Here is a 22931-nt window from a genome sequence, read left to right as displayed (position 1 = left end):
GGCGTACTGTTACGTTGATGCGGGCGTGTGATGAGAGTGGCCAGACCGTGTGCCAGACTATGAATCATTTTTCCGCCTTGCTACTGGAACGTCTATTCCACGGCAAAGCATGTTTGAGTCTCATGTTCCTTTCACTATTGTGGTGGTTTTCCAACAAATTAGGTTTACTGGAAAGATTCTTTGTCGGATATGTTTGTTCTTGGCTTCGGTTTAAGTTCGGAGTTCCAGTTGTCTGAAGACATCCAGTTCCAGTTCCAGTTGTCTGAAGAAGTTTGAAGATCACAGCGGGAGGAGTTGATCTCATTTAGTACCACTGTGATCATTAAAGATTCTTCGCGATCATAATATGTGAGATGATCTTTCTCACCAGGAACTTTGCTCAGTAACTCATAATGAACAATCTGCGGATCGTTCCACCGTAAGAATTACTTAATTGAAGCAATTTCAATTTGGAGAAAAAATCATGGAATCGTCTGTCTGAGGCCTATTACCTAATGCTACTAGCTTGTAATGAAGTATTAGGTCATTACTGAGGCATAATATTCCAAGATGTCTTTCAATTGATGTTGCTCAAATGAATTTTTCTGTCTAATGATGAGTTCTGATTGAAGTTAATTTTTCTAGAATTCTTCATAATATTTTTTTACCTTGAGATCGACGACTTCTTACCAATTCTTGCTATTTAAAAGTGTAATTAAGCAAACTTTATCTTCTTTTTTACGAGTAGAACAATATCGTCTACGGAGGAGAAGTTTCCAGCTCCTATATCACCTTCAAAGGTTTAAAATCTCAGCAGGCCTTCGGTTTTCCAAGCTTCTCGTTGCTTGGGATTTATATTTAAAGGGCACTATTTACTTTCTGCATAAACCTCACTATTTCGCTAGTTACAACGCTTTCATTGCAGTTAGTAAATGGGCACAATGGTCCTTCTGTATATCTTCCATAACAGTTCCAATTCAGTATTCCTCAAGGACGATTATGTGACAGCGGTAAGAGGATACTAACACGAACTAATTTCCAGTAAATCTAATTTGTCGGCCATCAAATGTTATTAAATTTGAAATGAAACACAAAACAATTTCTTGTTCTTTTCAACTGATAAAACTCCTTCTGCTCGATACGGTTAGTACATCGGAATTGATTATAGCTGCATCTAAGTCACTACCAGCAAGCTTACCGGTGATTGTGCTAAATCTGCTTGAATGTTTTGTTTAAAGAATTATAAAAAAAAAACCACTGGAATGAAAAAAAGGCATTACGCTTTCCTTTCCAGTACGTACATTGCATCAGATTCTTCCGTATGTACAAAATGTTAAATGTTTAGGCGTGGCATTACCCAACTCTTCCCACTACTTTTGCATCCCGCTGTTGTTTCAGCATGTTGACAAATTGTAGCATATTTTTAATTAGGAGTTTAGGAAACATAAGAAGCAAAGAAAAAGAAAACAAAAGAAGTTGATTTAATTTTTACATTACTGTCGAAAGGAAGATACGTTTAGGAAGCGGCACGAAAGAAGGAAACAAAATCTACAAATATGAAAACAAACGATTGTCTTTAATGGGTTTTTAGTTGGTTCTTGAAAACATTTACCCAGGCGTTTACGAAACAAAAATTAGTGTGGAAGGAACTGGTGAGGCTAGATGATGATTACCCTCTTTCTATACACGTCAGATGCATTGATATTATAACTTTAATATTGAAAATAGACTGATATATCTATAGATGAGGCAAGATGATTGGAATACCTTGGATCGGTGAGGGTTCGGACACCTGGTAAACGAGAAATACCACAGACGATGAGCGGCAAAACCTAAACACACGAACATGAAATCTTTAAATAACTGAGTACGAATCAAACAAAAACATGACCGGGCTGATGAGCTGCACTGCACAACCTGTTGCAACGTGGCATCGATTGCCATCGGAATCGCTTTCTTTCCGTTGCGCGAACGCTATCGGAACGCATCAATGTGTTGGCGCGTGATGTGAAACAAAACAACCTTTTCGTGATAGAAAATGGAGTACTTTCCCCTCCCGGTGGGAAGTGAAATTATGCAGCGCAGTGCTGAGTAACGCTACCAGATTGCTGCAAAGAATGCTTTCTAACTGCTTGCTGCCAGCTGCTCGTTTAAGCAAATAAAAGCTTCTGTGTGTGCCCAACGTGTCTTGATCGCATGGAGAAAGCATTGCTTTGCAGTGCTTGCGTTTCATGGTGCTCTTGTTTGCCCACAGATACACAATGCAATACCGTACGCAAAATCCGACTGGAACTGGAAGAAACACACATAGTAAGAAGGAAAAGAAACTGTCACTAAAAACAAAACCCCAAAATCCCCCGAAAACAATGGAGTAGCAAACATAAAACAAAACTCCTCACCAAACAGGAAAAATAGCGAGTAAATGCAGTAATTGTTGTCGAAATCGGATATAACGAAAAAGGAATGAATAAAATGATTTTTTTGTTTAACAGTTTTCACCACTTTCTTCGGTGGTTTTGCTTTTATTACAAACAATTACTTCCTACGCTTAATGCACTTAGTGTTGGATGCGTTACGCAGCGGGGCACTCACGTGCGCTCTCCGCGGTTTATCTCGGTACCAATCGGGAACGTTATCTCGGTGCCGATCGATGGGAAAAGGATTCGGGTCCGCGTCACGGTGAGAGTAACAGCTCAAGAGGCATCCTCCGGTGAACCAACTATTTGTAACAATAAATCCGAATAATGAACACTTAGTCCACTTCCTCTATCGTCGGACCGGCGCCGGAAGTTGGTGGTGGTGCACCGGCACCCGGCATACCGCCACCGGGCATACCACCGCCCGGCATGCCACCCGCACCCTGGTACAGCTTCTGGATGATGGGATTACAGACCGCCTCCAGCTCCTTCTGCTTGTGCTCGAACTCCTCCTTCTCGGCAGTTTGATTGCCATCCAGCCAAGCGATGGTCGCATTACACTTGTCCATGACGAGCGTTTTGTCCGCGTCCGGTATCTTATCCTTAATGTTCGCGTCCTCCATCGTCGACTTCATGTTGAAGCAGTACGCTTCCAGCGAGTTCTTCGCGGTGATCTTTTCCCGCTGCTTCTCGTCCTCGTTGCGGAACTTTTCCGCCTCGTTCACCATCCGGTCGATGTCTTCCTTGCTGAGCCGGCCCTTGTCGTTCGTGATCGTGATGCGGTTCTCCTTGTTGGTGGACTTCTCGATAGCCGACACGTTCATGATGCCGTTCGCGTCGATATCGAACGTAACCTCGATCTGGGGCACACCGCGCGGTGCCGGCGGTATGCCGCTCAGCTCGAACTTGCCCAGCAGATTGTTGTCCTTCGTCATCGCACGCTCGCCCTCGAACACCTGGATCAGCACGCCGGGCTGGTTGTCCGAGTAGGTCGTAAATGTTTGCGTCTGTTTCGTCGGAATGGTGGTATTGCGCTTGATCAGCACCGTCATCACACCGCCCGCGGTTTCAATACCCAGCGACAGGGGCGTCACGTCCAACAGCAGCAGATCCTGCACCGCTTCCGACGTATCACCCTGCAGAATGGCAGCCTGTACAGCCGCACCGTACGCGACGGCCTCATCCGGATTGATCGACTTGTTCAGCTCCTTGCCGTTGAAGAAGTCCTGCAGCAGCTTCTGCACCTTGGGAATGCGAGTCGATCCGCCAACGAGAACGATGTCGTGAATGCTCGCCTTATCCATCTTGGCATCGCGCAACGCCTTCGATACCGGTTCCATCGTGTCGCGGAACAGATCCGAGTTCAGCTCCTCAAATCGTGCCCGCGTGATGGAGGTGTAGAAATCAATACCCTCGAACAGCGAGTCAATCTCAATGCTTGCCTGCGTCGAGGCGGACAGCGTGCGCTTTGCCCGCTCGCAAGCCGTGCGCAACCGGCGCAGCGCACGCTTGTTGCTCGTAATATCCTTCTTGTGCTTGCGCTTGAACTCCTCGACAAAGTGGGACACCATGCGGTTGTCAAAGTCCTCCCCGCCAAGGTGAGTGTCGCCGGCCGTCGACTTGACCTCAAAGATGCCATCCTCAATGGTGAGGATCGATACGTCGAACGTACCACCGCCGAGATCGAAGATCAGCACGTTGCGCTCGCCGGAACCCTTCTTGTCCAACCCGTACGCAATGGCCGCTGCCGTCGGTTCGTTAATGATGCGCAGCACATTCAAACCGGCGATCGCACCGGCATCCTTCGTGGCCTGACGCTGGGAGTCGTTGAAGTACGCCGGCACCGTAATGACCGCATTGGCGATGCTCTTGCCTAGGTAGGCCTCGGCCGTTTCCTTCATCTTGGTCAGCACCATCGAGGAAACTTCCTCCGGGAAGAAGGACTTCTTCTCGCCCTTGTACTCTACCCGCAGCTTCGGTTTGCCACCGTCACTGATGACTTCGAACGGCCAATGCTTCATATCGCTCTGCACCGTTGCGTCTTCAAATTTACGGCCGATCAGACGCTTTGCATCTACACGAAAAGGAGTTCAAGAAGGGTGTTAGAGTTTTTTTTCTCCACTTGCGAAATAGATGGCCAGGAAACTTACCAAAGATGGTGTTGTTCGGATTCATGGCCACCTGGTTCTTGGCACCATCCCCAATCAATCGTTCCGAATCGGTGAATGCCACATAGGATGGGGTCGTCCGGTTGCCCTGATCGTTGGCAATAATGTCCACCTTGCCATGCTGGAACACACCGACGCACGAGTAGGTCGTGCCAAGATCTATACCTACAGCTGGTGTCTTTGCCATTTCTGGATGCCGGCGAAAGAAGAAATGAATCAACCGAAAGGATAAATCATCACCGTTACAACATTTTCATCTGTTTCACGCAACACATTTTTGGGGAAAACTATTTTTAGATCGCACTGTCTAAAGGTCAGCTAATGAGTAAAATTATCCAGCTGCTCGATGGAATGTGTGCAGGGGATATCTTTTCCTTAATTTAAATTACATTATAAATCACTTCAAACTGGCGGTAATAATTAAAGAAAATCCCCTTTTCAACAACATACCTGCAGTCCCTCTTTGTTTCCGTGCTGGGTCAGATAATGTGCACTGGTTTGCACGTGGTTTTCACGCTCACCTAAACGAGAACTGATTGCTGAAACTGTGTCCTACCGGTTCGGTATCCAATTGTCGACTAAACCGATGGCCACACGGTACGATCGCTTAAAATAGTATTCCGTTTGGTTATATCACATGCGCGAACACGGCTAGTGACGGAAATAGTGACGGAATACCTCGACGATCGTATCTCTGGTCGCCCCGAACCGCGATCATTACGATCTCAAAAAGGATTCTAGAAAGATCGTCATCGAACCCGACGATGTACAATGTACCGATTCTTGTCCGCAGTGTCTTGAAACGAGACAGAAAACGCTAGAACGCAACGCAGGAGGTGTAAGAACTGATCTCATTCTAGGTCGACGCGTAAGGAGAAGGGTTGTTCGCATCGCAACAGTGCAAACCAACGCGCGTATTTGAGAGCACGTGCTTTTATGCGCAGCTGTTGGAATTAAACGATGCCGAACGCATTTGGGGAAATGCTAATTTAAACCGAATTCGTCACGATAATCTAAAGGCGTTTTTTTATAATTATGGTTTTTGTGTCAAGATGTTTCTTTAACAATGTATGAAAATGGATAACTTAGTCTTTTTAGGGTAAAATGGTTTTTATTGACAGTTTCTGTGAAATCTTTGCTACCCTCTAATGGCTCTTACTCCTCACTATGACTCACTTTTAGGTCGAAGCGACGGATGAAAAAGAAACAAAACTATAAATGTAAGCAAAACAACGAAAACGAAACTACAACAAAATGTGCGCTAGTGTCGATGTAAGGCATTATTCTATGTAAAACACAAAACCAAACATTAATGCACAGTTGGAAAATTAAAGCTAATGTCTGATCTGACGATGGGTAGAAAGAAATGCTCGCTTGGAAGTGCATTTCTAGCGTGACACAAAATGGAGCGACGATTACATGACTGGGATGGATGGTTATCGGGTTTCCTTCTCGATCGCTATTTACATCGCTACATTCGCCCGATCCGCGTGCACTAGTGGACGAGTGTTGACTCACAATTTGGTAAAGTATGACTGATAAACCATACCGAGCGAGCTGGCCGCGAACCAGATAAAGCAACTCCACCACGTTGCGAACCCAAACAGCCCACGGTACACATCTTTGGTGAAGACAGACTTTAAACTCTGCAGCGACAGCTGGAAACTTTGGGCAGTGGTGAGTATGTTGTCTTCCGCCGGTAGCTGATCGGCTTCCGGGGTTATGGATTGAAATTCGTGCGCTTCACTGGCCGCCTGTTCTTTGGCCATCGTGGCCAGCAACGATTTTTCGTACTCCAAATCGGAGGAACATTCGTCCAGCGGAAGCGACTCCTTGAGCACACCGCTCCACGTGTACTCGCCGAGCGTTTTGTACATGAGGGCGAAGAACAAGCACATCAAGATTGGGGCCACGTACTGGAGCGTCACGACGCAGAGGTAGTAGAAGATGGATGTTATTTTCTTCTGCAGCTCCACATTCGTTATGCGGCCCGCTTCCTTCTTCTGTTCCTCCACACGGTCGTGCGCAAGGTTGAGGTAGGCCTGCAGGTAGACTGGCATCAGTAGGAAGCGCAAAATGACCGCGATCACCACCGCTCCGAGACGAATCGTTTCGAACGCTTCCGTCGATAGGCTGAATATGGAAAGAATCAAGAGAGTTATCCATCCATTAGTTCGGATTGTATGGTAAGAATAATACTATTCTTACATTGGTGAGCTCATGCCGGAGAAAACGCGTGCCGTAAGATAATCTCGGGCAAGAGGTTTGACCCACAGGATAACCAGCAGGAATGGCATCGCGAAGCTAATGTTCAGCAACAGCTTCAACCATAGTCGATCATTGCAGAACCTGTAAAACAAAATCATTTGTTAGTACATTCTCACTACATAATCATTGCAAAACGACTTACTTCAAGGAATCCCAGTGCATTCGTGCCATACGCAACCCGGGGAAGGTGAACAGTGCTCCTAGGATGCCACAGCTGACGGCAATGAAGAATTTTACCACAATCTTAGAAGCAGGACCACTTGGAAGATCATAATGATAGCTATATAAGTCATCTTTACACCGAAACAACCGAGATAAAGAAGACTTACGAGGAATTAAGCCCCTGTCCCTCGAGGAAACTTGACGCGCTGGTGTTGAAGCTGTGATATGCCTTGTCCAGACCGACTTCCAGTGTGTGCTCTGGCACGATCAGAATGATCATCGCGATCACCAGGTAAGCTAGCCCCGTGACGATGCAGGTGGATCGTTCGCCGATCGATTCCTCACTTCTAAAGTATTGCACCGTAAGGGAGGCAAGTAGTTTGCTGTATAGAGAGTCTCGTTAAGGAATATTTAATGAAACAGATGAATGGCCTAATAACAAACACGATGTTTGAATAAACGTATGATCTTTGTTGGAAAAGGATACAAGGCGAAAAACACAACCAGAAGGCACCATACCATGCTGAGATTGATCTCCTCTTTCAGCGGATAGAAGAAATGGTAAACCTACGAATGAAAAGCGGAAAACTAGTCTAACAATCGAAAACTCAAATCGATTCTCATGCAGTACCTCCGAAATGGTATAAACGATGACGGAATACAAGCTAAAATCGACCAGCCACTGGTACTCGGTGTAGAAGCGTAAATGCACAATATCGTACGGTGCGATTGGAGTCGTGTCTAACCGAATGTCCAGACTGCGCGGAATGTGAAACGTTGTCGATCTTTCACCGTTCGCCTGGTGGTGCCCATTCCGTTTGTCCTTTTTGCCTTTGCCCTTTTCTCGCGGTACACCCGACAGCTTCCGGAGCTCATCATCCGTCGGATGCAGGTAGCGCGTCAACCCCGTGGAGCAAAGTATCCATTTGGCCAACGAAAAGTGTGGGCTCAGTTTCTGTATCACGCTCACCATGATTAGCGTGATTACCAGTTGTGCGCCAAGCAGTGCCTGGTGGAAAAAGTGGGAGAAAAAGACATCAAATTAACACCATTGGCCGTAATTCATTTACAAACGCTTCAACCCGGACATGCCGGCTAGCGCGCCCGAATGCATCGAAGGAAGCTATTAATTTAGCACTAATTATAGAACCATGCTGCGCTAAAAATAGGTCAACCGATTCGGGGCGTTTTTGAGGTGGCGAGAGCCTGCCTGGTGTTCTCCATCGTACCATCGTTTTGTGGTGTATCCTAGCCTAGTATGTGCGTGGGTCAATGATTTGAGCTAATCGGCATCACTGATAACTAGTGGAGGGACGTCTATAGACAGAACTCCGGTAAGAGCACGTTTTGCATGCGAAAATTGCACTAAACACGGCGTGTCGAGCTGAATTAAATCTTCACGTAACAACCACTTTACTGCGCTAATGTTTTGGTCTGACTTGGTTGACAGTTAGCGGCTTTCGGGGAAGCGTGCGGTCACTGTGTTTGACAGCAAGCAGCAGAAAAAATTAACGATAAAATAAATAAACAAATAAAACTGAAACAAACTCTACAAAATATAAGAAAGCATTGATGCATTGTTATCCAATTATACAAAAAAAAAATATTCCTAATACATTTGGGAAGATATAAATATATTTTGAAAGCACAAAACTCAACGATGAATAAAACTTAACGAAGACATCAAATCAGTTCAAAAATTTTCAACTTGCAAGTGCATGTGGGTGATAAATTGTTGAATTTACACACTTTATTAAATATTAACCGTTACTTCTCCGTTAATTTAAATAAATTCTACGTTTTACCAAATAAAACGGCTCCACGACAAAGAGTAAATTATTTAAAATAAGTTCAACTGATTGAGTAACAGGTAATGAAACAGCTTGGTTTTATATTAATAAGCTATAACTAGCGAGTTTATTTCATATTCGAAATAAGAAATATTGCCAAATGACGATTACAATATGTAATGTTTGCTGAATGTTCATTTTACGATTAAATGCTTTTCCCTTATGAGTGTAATTGTTGCACAGGCAATGGAGCTATTAAGAGTCCCGTACGGCGAACCTTTCACGCCAACCTCACCGAAATTCCCGGGGCATGCTTCGAAGAACGCTTCCTTTTTTTCCTAATTGCTCTAAATAAATGCACCATATGGAAATGCGCACGTGTTTCCATGAATGCAATAAATAAAAGTGAATAAAAATATCGAAATTTGCCGTATCAAATTCAGGACGAACGATAGAGTGAGAGAGAACGGGAGAAATCCTACGAGCGAGATATTTTGGTCACATCGGAGGGGTCGAAACGAAGAAACATGTCTTTTAATGCATCAGCTGTTCCTGCTTGTACACGGCATGGTAAGCGTTGCGGATGAGCGCGTACGGGAAGCATGATTCGAGCAGGTCCATCGTGAGGAAGGGCGATTCCTGCACTATCTGATCCAACAGCAGGTAGATGGATTCCCGATTTTTGATCGCTTCCTTGTCCGATTCCTGACCGAGCCGAAGCAGCGATGAGCTGGCCAGCGCCAGGAACTCCTTCATCCGATCCTCGATATCATTCTGCCCGCAGATGGTAAACATGGCGCCGAATATGTTGTTGATGGCGACTGCCATACAGTGCGTGTTGTTCGTGTGTGCTTCTAGTGACGCCCGGTAGAAGGAGTTTTCGTTTTTGGCCAACTTTGGAATGCTTACCGCAACGAACACCATCAGCAGACAAATGTTTAGATGATCGCTCTCGTCCGGTTCGGACTTTTGTGCCTTCAGTGCGTTCGAGAGGGCGGGATCGACCTTGCACTTCAATCCGGCTGCCGATGCCATCTCCGATACGGTTTTCAGTGGGTCACCACCGGGCACGTGCTCCTGGAAATCCTTGATCGATGACAGCAGGAACGGTACACGCTGCTCCAGCACATCGACCAACGCTTCCTGGGCCAGCTGGCGGAAGCTTAAGATCACCCCGATGATGGTCATGCGCTGCAACAGGTTGTCGACCTGCTGTAGCCGCTTGAACTGTTCCTTCATGATCTCCGGTTTGTCGAAGTTGCTGCGCAGAATCATCAGCACCTCCTTGTTCTGGACGACCAGCCGCTTCAGCTCCTGCACCTGGTTGGCAATGTGCCACATGAGCGATTCGTTCAGCAGCTTGATACCGTACGGACCGATCAGTTCGGCCAACGCTCGCAGCTCGTTAAAGTCGGAAAATTCCTCCGGATTGAACGGTATGTAGCCCTCGGGCGATATCGATACGAAGGCCTTTTGGTTCAGCGAGAACACAATGTTCCCTCCGCTGACTTTCCGTAACAGCGCATCCGAGTACCAGGTGTTGTACAGTGCTGCGATCGTCTTTTCGCCGTGGCTATCCTGAGGTTGGGTCTGCTGCAGCAAGCAGTTGTTGAAGACGCGCGTGATATCAATATGGACGTAGTTTTCTACCGTTTGCAGCACGTTCATGTACGCCCGTACGGAGGCCAGCAGCTCCGAAGGTTTGGCAATCTCCGACGTATCCGGGCTGTACATGACCATCCCGACAAGGGCACGCGAAAAGCGCGTCTCCAGATGCTGACAGAGATACTCCCGTGGGGCGAATGCGTACTCCCAAACATTTACCGTCGGGCAATAGTTAATTGCATAGCAAAGTTCCGTCAGGGCCATGTGCAGCTTGTCCATCGTGGTGAGCAGCTCACGGGTCTTCCGGTAACTTTCATCACCCGGTCGTCGGATATCGTCCATGTGCTTCTTGTTCTTATCCTTCTTCTTGCGATTGGCCGCAGCGGACAGAATCTTCGCACAGTGTTTCGGCAGGAGCGCATCCGCCATCATGCACTGCTCGTCACAGATCGTCGTAATGATGTTCTTCGCTTCTTTGGCCATCTCGTCCAGAAACATGTTCACCACCGAGAGTGACCGTTCCCGTATGTGATGTCGCTCCTCGGGGCACATTTCGTGCGTGCAGTTTTGGAAATGGCTGCAAATCAACGGGAACGCAATGATGTAGCGATTCTGGGCCGGAAACTCCAAACACATATGGAACTGATCCTCAAACATCTTGTTGTAGAAGCAGAAGATGGACAGATCGGACGTCTCCACAAGCGATTCGTCCAGAAAGTCGACCATCTTCGAATGGAACACCATGGAATCGAGCAGCCGGGCCAGATCGGGAAAGTCCGCAATACGTACGGCCGATTTGGCGCTCATGAACGTTTGCAACCGGAACCAGTCCAGTCGGAACGCGCGGAAGTCAAACACCTCGTTGTCTTCCACCTGTTTTACGGATAGGCTGGTGGCGGTCTTGTACAGCGACGATAGGATGATGCTTTCATCTTCCGGACACATTTGCAGCTGCTGCATGCGGTAGTTCAAATCGATCGCATCGTACCCGGACAGATACTGCACGTAGTAGCGCTGCATCACCTGGCTGTACTTGCGTACCAGCGCACGTAACTCTTCCATGTGGAACAACAGTTCGGGCAGGTGTCTGTCCACCAGATCTTCCGTCGATTTGCCCTTGCTTTTCACAACCGGTGGATTATCGTTGTGCCGCAGGAGCCAAAGAATTTCATCCCGCGCATAGCACAACCCGATGAACACGAGCAGTGCCTTCGGACCGAGCAGACCGGGTTGATCGGTCATGATCAGGGCGAGCTCTTTCAACGCCGTGCGCAGGAACTTGCGCCGTTCGCGATGCAGCAGGGCCGCCTTCTGAATGGCCTGGTTGTAGCATTCCTTTACCTCCGATATGCGCTTCCCGTACCCCTTGATGCCCTCGAAATTGGTCTGTATGTACTGGTGGATGTAGATCACCTCATCGCGGAACAACGCTACGACCCAGCTCGAATCAAGGGCCGATATCCACATATTGCTCACCAACCCCTGGGTCTGGAGTGCCTGGTGATGGAGCATTAGTCCAAAGATCACCCACCGGTCGAGCGTTTCAAGCGATATGTACTCGCACGACATCGTGTCCGTTTTGGTCGCTTTCAGCAGCATCGCGGGCGTACCGATAAGGCTCAGCACCTGCAGTTCGCGCCACTTTTCCGCACTAAGATTGCGCATCGAGTAAATCTTCGTCAGTGAATTGATCGCACTCGATAGCAGCTTCAGGTGCGGAATGAACTCTTCCGCCATCTTCTTGATCGGCATGTCGTAGTCGATGATCATCTGACCGAGCCGCGGAAATGCCTGATCGCTCTGGCTGTGCTGCATCTCGTACGCGGCATTAAACAGACCCAGCACGGCTTTGCGATCCTCCACACGGGACAGCAGTATCATAAGCGACACGTACGTCGTTACCAGGTCGAGGTAGTTCTTCGTCAGCTCAAAGTTGAGCGTAATGTCCAGATGGATCTGGAGCGCGTCCATCGTGGTGAGAATTTCACACACATTGTCCTTAAAGTCGAGCAGATCGACGAACGTGTAGTAGTACAGCGAAAGCGATTTGATAATTTCCGACTTGATGTTCGCGATCGCGGTAAGCCCTTTGATGTCGATGTTCGGGAAGCGCTTCACGATGAACTTAATCGACGATTCGAGCGACTTTTCCGACAAGAAGCCGGGTTTGGATTTTGTGTCGCCGCATGCCTTCTTGATGTTGTAGATGCGCGTCAGTATCCCCACACCACGATCGTTCAGGATGATCAGCTTTTCGGCGATCTTCTGCTGGTTCGGGTTCAGTTGGCGGGCCATCGTTTTGCTTGTGGTTTACTGTGTAGCTACTGGTGATACAGCAAATGGGGCCAATTTCATCCGCAGTCTCCTCTGCTAATGCATCTCGTGCTGTTGAATGCGTTGATCGTTTGGCTCGTTTACGATACACCACGCACAACAGTAACCTGAAATAGGGACGGGAGCGTGCAAAGAATGGAAAGAATGTTAATCAACGGAAACGGTAGAGGCAGTTTAAACCAAATAATCATTGGACCGGGAAGTGGACGATGCGTGTTCGCAGTTCTCTGGCATTAATATTTTCCCTTCCGTTTTCGCTCTCGTTTACGCGGTGCTTCTCGTGCCAACATCAACAAATGCACCTTGTCGTTACTCATCCACACGGCGGGGGATGATTTTTTTCCTTCTCCTATTCGTACCACAGTGGAATGACGAATTCATACACGGGCGGAGGGAGGAAGGACGCAAAAAACTGGGCGAGCCCATGACAGGCATTCGTACCACGAAGCTGGTGGCCTCATATTCACCGGTAACTATACAAACGATGCAATGGTTTTGTTTAATTTTAGAACGACACATTACCTCGCACGTTTATAAACACTTTTTGTGCCGATTTTTCGCTTCTGGTATCAATAAAACACTTTGTATTTTCAGCAGCACAATCAGCATCCGAGAATGCTCCACACAAACACAAACGTCACGAGAGAGAGAAAAAACGCTTGACATGTGCTGTCAAACTTCGGGTATCTTCGATAAAAGAAGAAGAGTTCGGTCGTTCGGTGGTACACAATGGAATAACACAAATTTAAATTTATTTTTTTCAGTTCGATGCGATTCAGATGTGATCGAGAGTAACGTAATGCAAATAAAAAAAACGAACGATATGGATATTTTTCACAAATTATTTGAAGCCTTGCCGTCGAATCATAAATTCCGTGAAGACTCAGTGTGAAATGGCTTCACGACCACAGCGCCACCTACTGTTGGATTTTTGGATAGATTGTTGCCTAGGCTACAAGCAAGAGTTGCTCGTTTTTGTTAAGCGATGATTTTGGAGGAAAGTATAAAAAAAAAATCTGAAAGTTGGATTGAGATGCGCTAAATTCACTGAATTAGTAATGTAGCAAATGGGGTAGGAACACGTGTTAGGCAGCTTGAACATTGGTTGGTCGGTCTTAAGATTAAAAAATGCAGAAACATTGATGCAGCTCTGAGCTTGAACATTTACATCAGCAAGTAAGTGGACCAAGACACAGTTGAAGGAATTGGACGAGGATGGGGATGTAGTTAATAAAGATTCTAAAACTATCTGCAAAGACCCATCGGTACTAAAATATTGTCAAATAAGTTTCTCAATTCTGAGGCACCTTCGAGAAGTTATAGTCAGAACAGAATTAAAAGTACTCCTCTGTAATGTACAAAAATAACGAAATACATTACATACATTAACATTATGATAATATACGGCAACTTTCAATACGAGCTCGCTCATGCCTTATTTATATGAACATCATCGCTAAGTAACGGAAAAAAACCAAGATCAGAAAAAGCTAATAATGGATGAAAATTGTAGGGAATTCAAATTCTGATTAGTCCCACCATCAACGGTATCATCATCGTATCCTCTTTATCACAAAATCGCATAACTCCATTCACTCAAATTCAAATTGGTCGAAAAGAGTTAATCCATCGCCTTCAAGGACACAAACCGTCCACTCAATAATCCGTCAGTCGGAACAACAACGTAAAAAGTTCATCCGAACCATCTTCTGGCCGCCCTGTAGTGAGCAGACGTCTGGCACGAAAAAGGCAACCATTTGAATCCCGACCGGAATCCATTATTATTCGCTCTCGGATCCTGGAGCTTCCCCCTGCCGTGCAACGTGCTTATCAATATTCTGCGCTGACCGAAAAAAGAATAAAAAGAAACGTTCGAAAGAAACTGTGCTGGATACAGCGTGGAAAGGCCTGGACGGAGCTGGTGAAAGTGAATGGGAAAGTTATGATCTGCTGCTTAAAAACACATCTCCCGGCACGGTATCTTGAATATTTAATTTTATTTATTTGTTTCCGTTTCTGCGAGTGGGTACTGTTTCCGAGCCGCTGGCCGCTTGTTTGTTGTTGCTGCCGTATTCACAATTTGTGGCCAAGAAATTTGGTCCATCGCTTGAGCACGGCGGGAGAAGAATAGGGCCTCCAAACAAAACAAAAAACAATAATAATAGCACAAAACAGCACCCAAAGAGAATTGACGAAGTGGTCGAACTACTCGAATCAGCAACAACCTCGAGACATGAATGGAATTATCAACCGATTCCATTTTTTTCCAGCTCCTTCCTCGTTGCCGGTGTATGTATGTTTTTTGTGACTCTCTGGATTGGAAAAAAGGACCGCTGTACCGAAAGAAAGCACCCGGCAGTTAAGGTTGATCTGTGGAGTTGATCTTGGTAGGGCCGGAAAATGATTACGAATTTAACGGTAACCCGACGTGGACCGTACACAGTAGTACGAGCGGTGGTCATGTCACCGGGACTGCAGGGACAATCTTCTCCGTGCATACTCGTCGGAAGTGGATTTTATCATTGACATCATTGACGAGGTAGAACGAAGATGAATACATCAGTACTGGTGGTGAGGTCGATGCTCTCGCCATTCGTTTCACTAGGGCCAATTGGGTTGGATTTGGGAGCCGGGGTTGCTTTGGACTATGCTTCGAGTGTTATCGGGTGTCGAAGCGAAAGCAAAGCGTTCAACAGGCAGCTCCGGTCAGTAATCGAGTGTTTGTGACAGGGAGGACGCAATTGGTCTTGTGTGGAATCCATTTATTACAATCAGAACATCAAGCGGGAAAAATGGGGTTTATTATGATATAAAATTAAACAACACAAAATTTTAGATTTACTTCTATAAAAAAAAAAAACATTACAATAGATGTGTTAATTGTGAAGGCAATCACTGCAGATAAGTTTGAAAGATTGTATTTACTTTTCCGGTTTTAAATGATCCAATAAATATGCATATACCCAATAAATACTTATCATCAGTAACTTTAAAGAAAGTTTGTCAAATTGAATAGAATTGTTAACAAACAATCAACTAAAACTTTTAAGACAAATGGAAAAGAAAATATTAAACATGGAATGAAATAACCGCTAAACAATGACAATCAAACAGGGAAAAGCAAAGAAAAACAATAAAACCCAAAGTGAAAGGGAAACATACATGAAAAGAAGTTAAATAAAACACAAATATAGAAGTAACATAAAAATTAAGAATTTAATTCTAAGTTACAAATAGAGTCACGTTGTTCATCTAACAATCAATTCAATTATACACGATAAAATCTTGATTATCGTTGTATAATATAGTAATTATAGAAAGACCGTTTATCATTGGGGAACACTGCTAATGCAAATTGCTTGCCTGGTTGGTTCGCACATGAAACTAAGCAGATCAATTTGCGAAAATTGTAAATTATGTGTAAGGCTTATACCTAATTGGATTCGGTTTGAAATATTGGAGAATAGGTATGGCTCTGCTTTGCTTCATGTCATTATTATTCTTTGTTGATTTTTTAATTAGTTTAAGTGAACTCGGGCTCCTAAGGACAAAGAGATGAGATGAACGATTGCAAATTATTTCAATCAATATTAATTGTCATATACCAATGACATCGCTCTAAAATAGGGTTTTTCTTATACTCGTTCCAGTGTTGGATTTGGTACTGTGAAGTACATTATCCAGTTAGGATGAGATACTAAAAAATAAGGTTATGAGGATTATAATTAATATTTGGAAATGAGCGACTACTATTAATTCATCTTATAGTGAATCTTATAAGTGAACCAACAATTGTATTCTATTTTAAAGTCTCGCAAAAAGCTGTCTATGATTTATGATTATGACTATTACATTGTACGACGGTGCTGGACTAGCTGAGCGAACATAATCCTTTTCGGTTCCACCACTGACGTCACTGGCAGAAGAAGTTATGTGTGGGTTGGTTCGTCACCGTTCCCAAAGCTGAACCCACTTACCGACCAGGGCGCTGTGTAATCATTGATAAGCGATCGTAATTAAAGAGCCAATCAAAAGTAGATCACGATTGTCGCAGCACAATTTCAACTGTGCACCGCTATGGACTCAACCGATGGTGGTCTTATCGGGGCAAGTTCGAAAGCGATCGATTCGGTTGAGAGCATTCCATTTCAAAAGCCACCTCTAGACCTTCGGCCTGAGCTATTTCGACAGAGTCGTACGTTGGATGTGGATATAATTAATTTCGGATGAAAACAAAACGGCACACGATTCTATCGAAACTTTATCGAAATTATTTGTCAGTGGTTAGGAAACTTAAGAGGTTGTGTTAAAATTTTCTTGGAAGACATGAGAACATCAGAATACTACTGCTGGAAGATATGCTATTACTATAAACATGTGTTTAAACGTTTGATTACTGTAATTACTTAAGTGTGAAATAGGGATTCTTGTAATAATTAACCCAATTAATTATGGTTCAATCAACCATAAATGATAGAAATAAAAGTTTTCCCTTAATGATTATAAACGTCAATAACTCACGCTTGCAGGACCTTTTACCGACCACTGTCATCTGATAGAAAAACGAGTATCAAACTTAGTAAGGTGCTGTCAGTGCTCCAAGTATCAATAATTGATGTTCCCTGGACGCCACGTATCTGAATCTGGCCAAATCCATTGAGTCTTAATAACTAATGTCAGGGTTCAGTGTTCTAGCACTGGAGAGATTAATGTGAATGTCAACTGAGCATAAGATTTTGCATAATGTAGCTGATAAAGCTCGGTAAAATAATATTGCAGAAACTACATTGAAACGAAATAATTTATTGTATAATTTTTAATGCTTGTTCTGGGGAATTTTTTTAGAAATTTAATTTTACTTGGTATGAAACACATATAGTAAAAATATATCATATAAACTATAGTAACCGCTAAAGTCGTTGATGATGGCATACACATTTCTCCGAGCCCATCATTACACACAATGGAGTGGGGCCAAATTCAAATGAAGGCCCATAACAGATTGCACATTGCATATCGCAAATCCCAGACCGCTCCTTATGGGGTGTTCTTCCCGTGTGACATTCGTGGATATTTTGCGGGCACACGTGTGTAGCGCTTGGTGTGATTATGCACGGTGTTGCTATAATTGTCATGTGCAGGCCGAATTTTCTCCGAATCACCATGATTGGCCGGATTCCTGTACCACAAAGGTGCCCGATAATTCGCGGCAGCGTATGCGTCTGCCGCTGGATAAATGTTCCCACCCGCCGACCCTGGCGCTGGACCAAACGGAATGATCGTAAATCATTGACAATAATGTGCTGTAATTAATAATAAATTATAATGTGAAAGCTTTAAAAACAATTATAAAATTATTGCCTATCGAAGAAGCGCGCTGCTATGGTCAAGACGTGCGACAAAAGCTCGGCCGTACCGGTGTCGAGGGGGCCCGGCGCGGAATTCCTGCACGGCAAGACTGGATAATAGTCGGCCCGGGGACATTCATCGTTTCGGTCGAAATCGATCGAAGGATAGCGCTTATTGGGTGGGATTACGGTGAACGTGGACGTGAACGCAATGCATCATGTTGCGAACCGGCGGAGATTGTCTTCTTCGGATTTCGGATCCCCTGGACGAAATGGTCACGAAAGCCCAAACAAGTGTTTCTATAAACCCGATCGGTTGCCCGGCTGCACACGCTCACCAGTAGCTGTCAAAACAGCAACCGGGCACGGGCTGCTAGAATGGGCTAGGCCCGCATGATGTACCAAACGGGGCCGTATGCAGCGCCGTTGTTGTTCCACTTGGTTGGGTCTGTGGGTCCACTGCATGCTATCGGATCGGTCCGCTGGCCGGACTTCGAAACGGCAATGCATTATTATGATTGTTATGTTATCATTTAATTATGCTCTACCAACATTGGCATTATATTACTGTAAATTAATTCTCAATAGACCATTTAAAACGAAAAAGCCAAACCACCGGTTGTCGGGCCGGTCGGGGTACTATGGTACGCCCACGATCCGGCGTGCCTGTCTGGTGTCCCTGTTTTGCCCTCCAAAGGACGAGGCGGAGCAACGGGGAAGCGGGAAACAATTGCCATGGGAAAAGTTTTGTTGCGATGAAGAAAATTATTTGTCGAAACTGGTACGGGTGGCACGGGTACGGGTGCCCCGGACGCACGCGGAAAGCACTGTAACGAAACGGCTTGCAAGTTCGGGTTCTGCCGTTTTGAGTGCGGCATAATTCATGCAAATCGTTTTGAAAATATAGTTCTCATTTTGCCAATACATTCTTCTTCCAAAACACCGTTTGCCCATGGTGCGGATGCGAGGTTCCTTTATTGATGAATAGCACCGGCCACCACCGATCGGATGGCCTGGAACAACAGGAAGCACAAAGCAGAGTAATCATTCTGGCTGGCTGGCCGGCCAGAGCCGTTGGGTCCGTACGCCCGGGAACACGGGTAGTTAGCAGGCGAGTTTAATACTGTACGACATCAGGCCCGGTACACATCAGGAAGTCTATTATGTTTCGCCAAACATTGCACATTCGTTTACTGTTACCGATGCCGGCACTATTGCACTAGCTGGGGCCAGTAGCTGTTTGGTAAAGTTGTTTCAACTCTCCCCAACCATCCCCCGCCCCTCAGCACGGATTTGAACAGGGTGGAAAGGGTTGTGTTCATTAAAAAGAGGCTACAATATTGCGAGCCCATATCAAGATTGTGTGTGGACTGGTGAATGTACGTAAAACATTTGTTGTTTTTTCCATGCGGTATCGGTGTGTGTGTGTGTGTGTGGCTGTGCGGTTTTGTTTTAGTCCACCAGCGTTGTACAATAGGTCGGTGGGCGTATTCTTCGAGTGAATTACAAATCGATACGATCGTCGGTTTATTATTTGTGTGTGATGGTTTATCGTAACCATAATGGTATGGTTGGTGTTATTGGTAAATATACATCAATACTGGGTATTGTACAAGCTTCTAAATTAGTCATATAATTCATCCAAGTATGGGTTTTCATTATTTGCATTTTGCTGAACATTACAGTTATGTAATATTGCGGTTTTATAATTAATGTGGCTATTGTCTTGAGTTTTGCTTGCAGAGTCTTCAGAATTCGCCACTAAAGATCACTATGTTAACATCATTGTTTATTTAGGCTTTTCCGAAGGTTCGATCCATCAGCTCTATCTCCGTCTATACTACTCGGTCCAATGTTTACGTGTCAAACAAATATCGTGGATTGGTTGATTAGGATTTTTTTTACTGACATATCATCAATAACTTCTCAATCTGATTCGATACAATATAGTTTGTTCACAGTGCATCGCTCAGGGCTAGTCGTTGCAGCGATTTCTTCTTTGATCCTCCACAAACACGGGTATGAAAATGTCACCTTCAGATCCTCATATTTTGAATATAGTTGATGGGAAGTAGCAATTGTCAAACATCATGTAGGCAGATATCTGGACATGATAGTACTCTTTCGTCGATTGGTATGCTCGAATGCTCGAGAGGTGTTGGAAGAGTAGGACCGATCACGAAAGTGTACGAGTTTCGTTGTCGATTGAGAGGAAGTCAAGACTTGATTCATCAACTCAATTAGAAACAATTGGAATCGATGTATAAGAGGAATCTAGGAGATAATGTCTTAGAAAGAAGTTTAACATTTGTTTAACCTGAATAATAGTGACGTTTTAAAGATATTATTGTTGTACAATTCTACCGTTGATGAGCGATAATTCTAAAGTTCAAACAGTAAATTCTCTTTATTTTAATTGCTTTATTGCTGATTAAGGATAGCAGACATCCTACATAAAGTGTTTCAATACATGTAGTCTCCAATAGCTGATCAGTGATCTTCGAACCACTTAAAAAAACTATGGATAACCAAACGATGCGGAGTTTTTCCCTGCAAGTTCCTGCAGCTACAACCAAGAGACATCTATTGTACTGTAGTTAAACCACGGGCAATGAGTAAATTCATTTAAAAACATTCTTCGTACTAGGTTTCTACAGCCCAGCGAACAAAACGAGACTGAATCTACGTTCAAATGTTATTTTTACATCGTGCTGTATAAGCACATTCCGTACATCATTCTTCTTTCTGCTCCGCTTTTGCACATCTGCAAAGCCCAACCGTGTAGAAGATGATTGTTTACTTGATACTTCCAGCGCTGGAAACGACGAAATTAATGAGCTACGCTTCTTCTTCTGCCGCTGCTCTCGAGAGCCCGCCCGACGGCGGGCACACTTTCCGGCCAACGTTCTTAAATGGAGTTGAAGGATTATCTAGGATTTAGAGGTCTTCTCTCGACTCGACCACGCGTTCACTGGGAGGGCGCGTTTACATCAGCCTGCCCTTCACGCCTGGTGCGTCACCCTTCCCCGCACTCCATCGTGCTAACCCGTGCTGCATCATATTAACATTTGTGACGCTTTGGGGATTTTAGCGATGCTTAGCGATGGGTTTTTGCTATGCACATGTGTGTCTGTGTGCGTTACGAGGATGGAGGACAAAGAGTAAAACTAGTGGCGGCAGCTATAGTAGCTCGATGTGCACATTATCATAATAACATTAAGCATTTCATTATACCCGTTTGTTGGTAGGATGGTTGGTGAGCAAAGCGTGGTTGAGGGTTTTCGGTGGATGTTCTAATCCTGACACATGTTCCACCGTAAACCCGTCCCGACCTGATGGTGCCAACGGGGGAGTGGAAGGTTACAGGCACACACACACACACCCGTTCACACCGTAAAAAGCGTAATTAATTGATAATTAATAAAATCCGATGGGATACTCGATAATTGTGGCTCGCGCTCACGGGAAGGCGATGTAGATATGGATTTCAATTTAGCAGCCACCGTAAGCTGCAACATTTAAAATCAATTTTCTTCACCTGCCCAAACCAGCAGCGACCGGTGGGAGAATTAATTCTAACGCCTTTAAGAATCGGGGCGTTGGAATTGTTTGTGAGCTTGATGGGACTTTCACTAGTATAACAATTTCAGTACATTGTATGTTGTTGGAGTCTTTGCTAAATCCATTTTGAATGTTTCCATGAACCTAAACCAGGCGATAAAACTCTAAACAATGTATCTTAAAACTTATGCTATCAGATTTCTTTGGCCCGATTGTGGTTCCTACATGATTGAAATGGGAGTTAGATGCACTGCCTTCTTTGCAAACCATTTTGCATGCAATTATGGCCTATTAATTTATGACAATCGTTCAACTTTGGCTAAAAGGTGAAGGCCCGTGCCGGTATCGAACCTCAGTCCGGAAGCCCGAACAAAGAATGACATATTTGCAAGCAATTTTAAGAATTCTTTCCATCCATTTGCTCGGTTTGCGTACCGTGCGGTCCCGTTGTTCGTATGCGACCGCTGCCGGTTTTTGGCACTGGTCAAAGCGGATGAATGAATCATTTCGGATGGCCACCGTGCCGTGCCAACAAAAAAAAAAAAATCAAACAAAATGGTGGAATGGTTTTGGATGATGCTGGACACGGAATTTGGCAAGGTGATGAAAAAGTGTAATAAATTGTTCGGATAACTGTAGCCAACAAAACCATACACCAGCGCCATATGTGACGTAATAAATATTCAATTTTTCCGGCATGAGATACGTTGGGAGTAACGGAACAAAGAAGCAAAAAAAACGGGAGTCTAAAATAGAGACACAGTTTAGAGAAAACAGGCCGACACTGTGTGTGTGTCTGTGTGGCCGTCAGCAGTCGGGTAGCCAGGACAATGAAGAAAACTTTCATCCCCCCCTCAGAACAAGTTTGGCCACTGTAACAGGCCGATCATACCGAAGGGATAGTTTTGCCAGGATTGCTTCGGTATAGCCAGGGCAACCTTCCGAGGGGGCGTTTGGAGGTGGACGAATCCGATTTTCCACTCTTAGGCACAGGCACAGTTTGTGTGTCCAGTTTGTTTTTCAAATTGATGGTGAAAAGTTGGCCAACGTTTGCCAAGTGTACTCCGGGTTTGCCTTTTTTGTCCCCCCCCCCCCTCCTTTTTTTCCCGACTTGCTTGGGCTCGATGATGCGTTATTTTTCCGGGAGGGAACTGCCGCTGTTTTCCCGTACCGAATGGGATTTCCCAACTGTGGGGCGATGGGCCAAATAACGGGCGTGCTCATCCTTTTGTTCGGTAAAAATAACGACTGGTAAGCAACAGACTAACTCCAGGATGTGCCAATGCTCGGCTGGTCTGG

General features: G+C 44.9%; 3 protein-coding genes across 6 annotated transcripts; all 3 read right to left on the bottom strand.

Moving 5' to 3' along the window:
• Positions 1–2731: 2731 nt before the first annotated feature.
• Positions 2732–4751, bottom strand: LOC128711497 (heat shock 70 kDa protein cognate 4-like). 4 transcript variants are annotated; one of them, XM_053806374.1, is made up of 3 exons: positions 4547–4751; positions 2827–4470; positions 2732–2763 (listed from the first exon to the last, which is right to left on the bottom strand). In XM_053806374.1, exons 1-3 carry the CDS (start codon positions 4749–4751, stop codon positions 2732–2734), a joined length of 1881 nt encoding a protein of 626 aa, XP_053662349.1. The 4 variants fall into 4 exon arrangements, with proteins under 4 accessions (XP_053662349.1, XP_053662351.1, XP_053662352.1 ...); XM_053806376.1 differs by having other exon boundaries at positions 2732–2766; positions 2833–4470; XM_053806377.1 differs by having other exon boundaries at positions 2732–2769; positions 2839–4470.
• A 1327-nt stretch (positions 4752–6078) lies between these two features.
• On the bottom strand, positions 6079–8982 carry LOC128713134 (transmembrane protein 161B). The gene is made up of 7 exons (XM_053807997.1): positions 8956–8982; positions 7626–8003; positions 7482–7561; positions 7162–7377; positions 6975–7091; positions 6773–6913; positions 6079–6697 (listed from the first exon to the last, which is right to left on the bottom strand). Exons 1-7 carry the CDS (start codon positions 8980–8982, stop codon positions 6079–6081), a joined length of 1578 nt encoding a protein of 525 aa, XP_053663972.1.
• Positions 8983–9318: 336 nt separating this feature from the next.
• Positions 9319–12684, bottom strand: LOC128714060 (membrane-associated protein Hem). Its single transcript, XM_053808938.1, has one exon. It carries the CDS (start codon positions 12682–12684, stop codon positions 9319–9321), a length of 3366 nt encoding a protein of 1121 aa, XP_053664913.1.
• Positions 12685–22931: the final 10247 nt, after the last annotated feature.

The sequence above is a fragment of the Anopheles marshallii genome, chromosome 3 (genome assembly GCF_943734725.1).
Source record: "Anopheles marshallii chromosome 3, idAnoMarsDA_429_01, whole genome shotgun sequence".
Classification (NCBI taxonomy): Eukaryota; Metazoa; Arthropoda; class Insecta; order Diptera; family Culicidae; genus Anopheles; species Anopheles marshallii.
The sequence above is the reverse complement of the archived record's forward strand: the minus strand, read 5'-3'. Positions and strand labels throughout refer to the sequence as shown.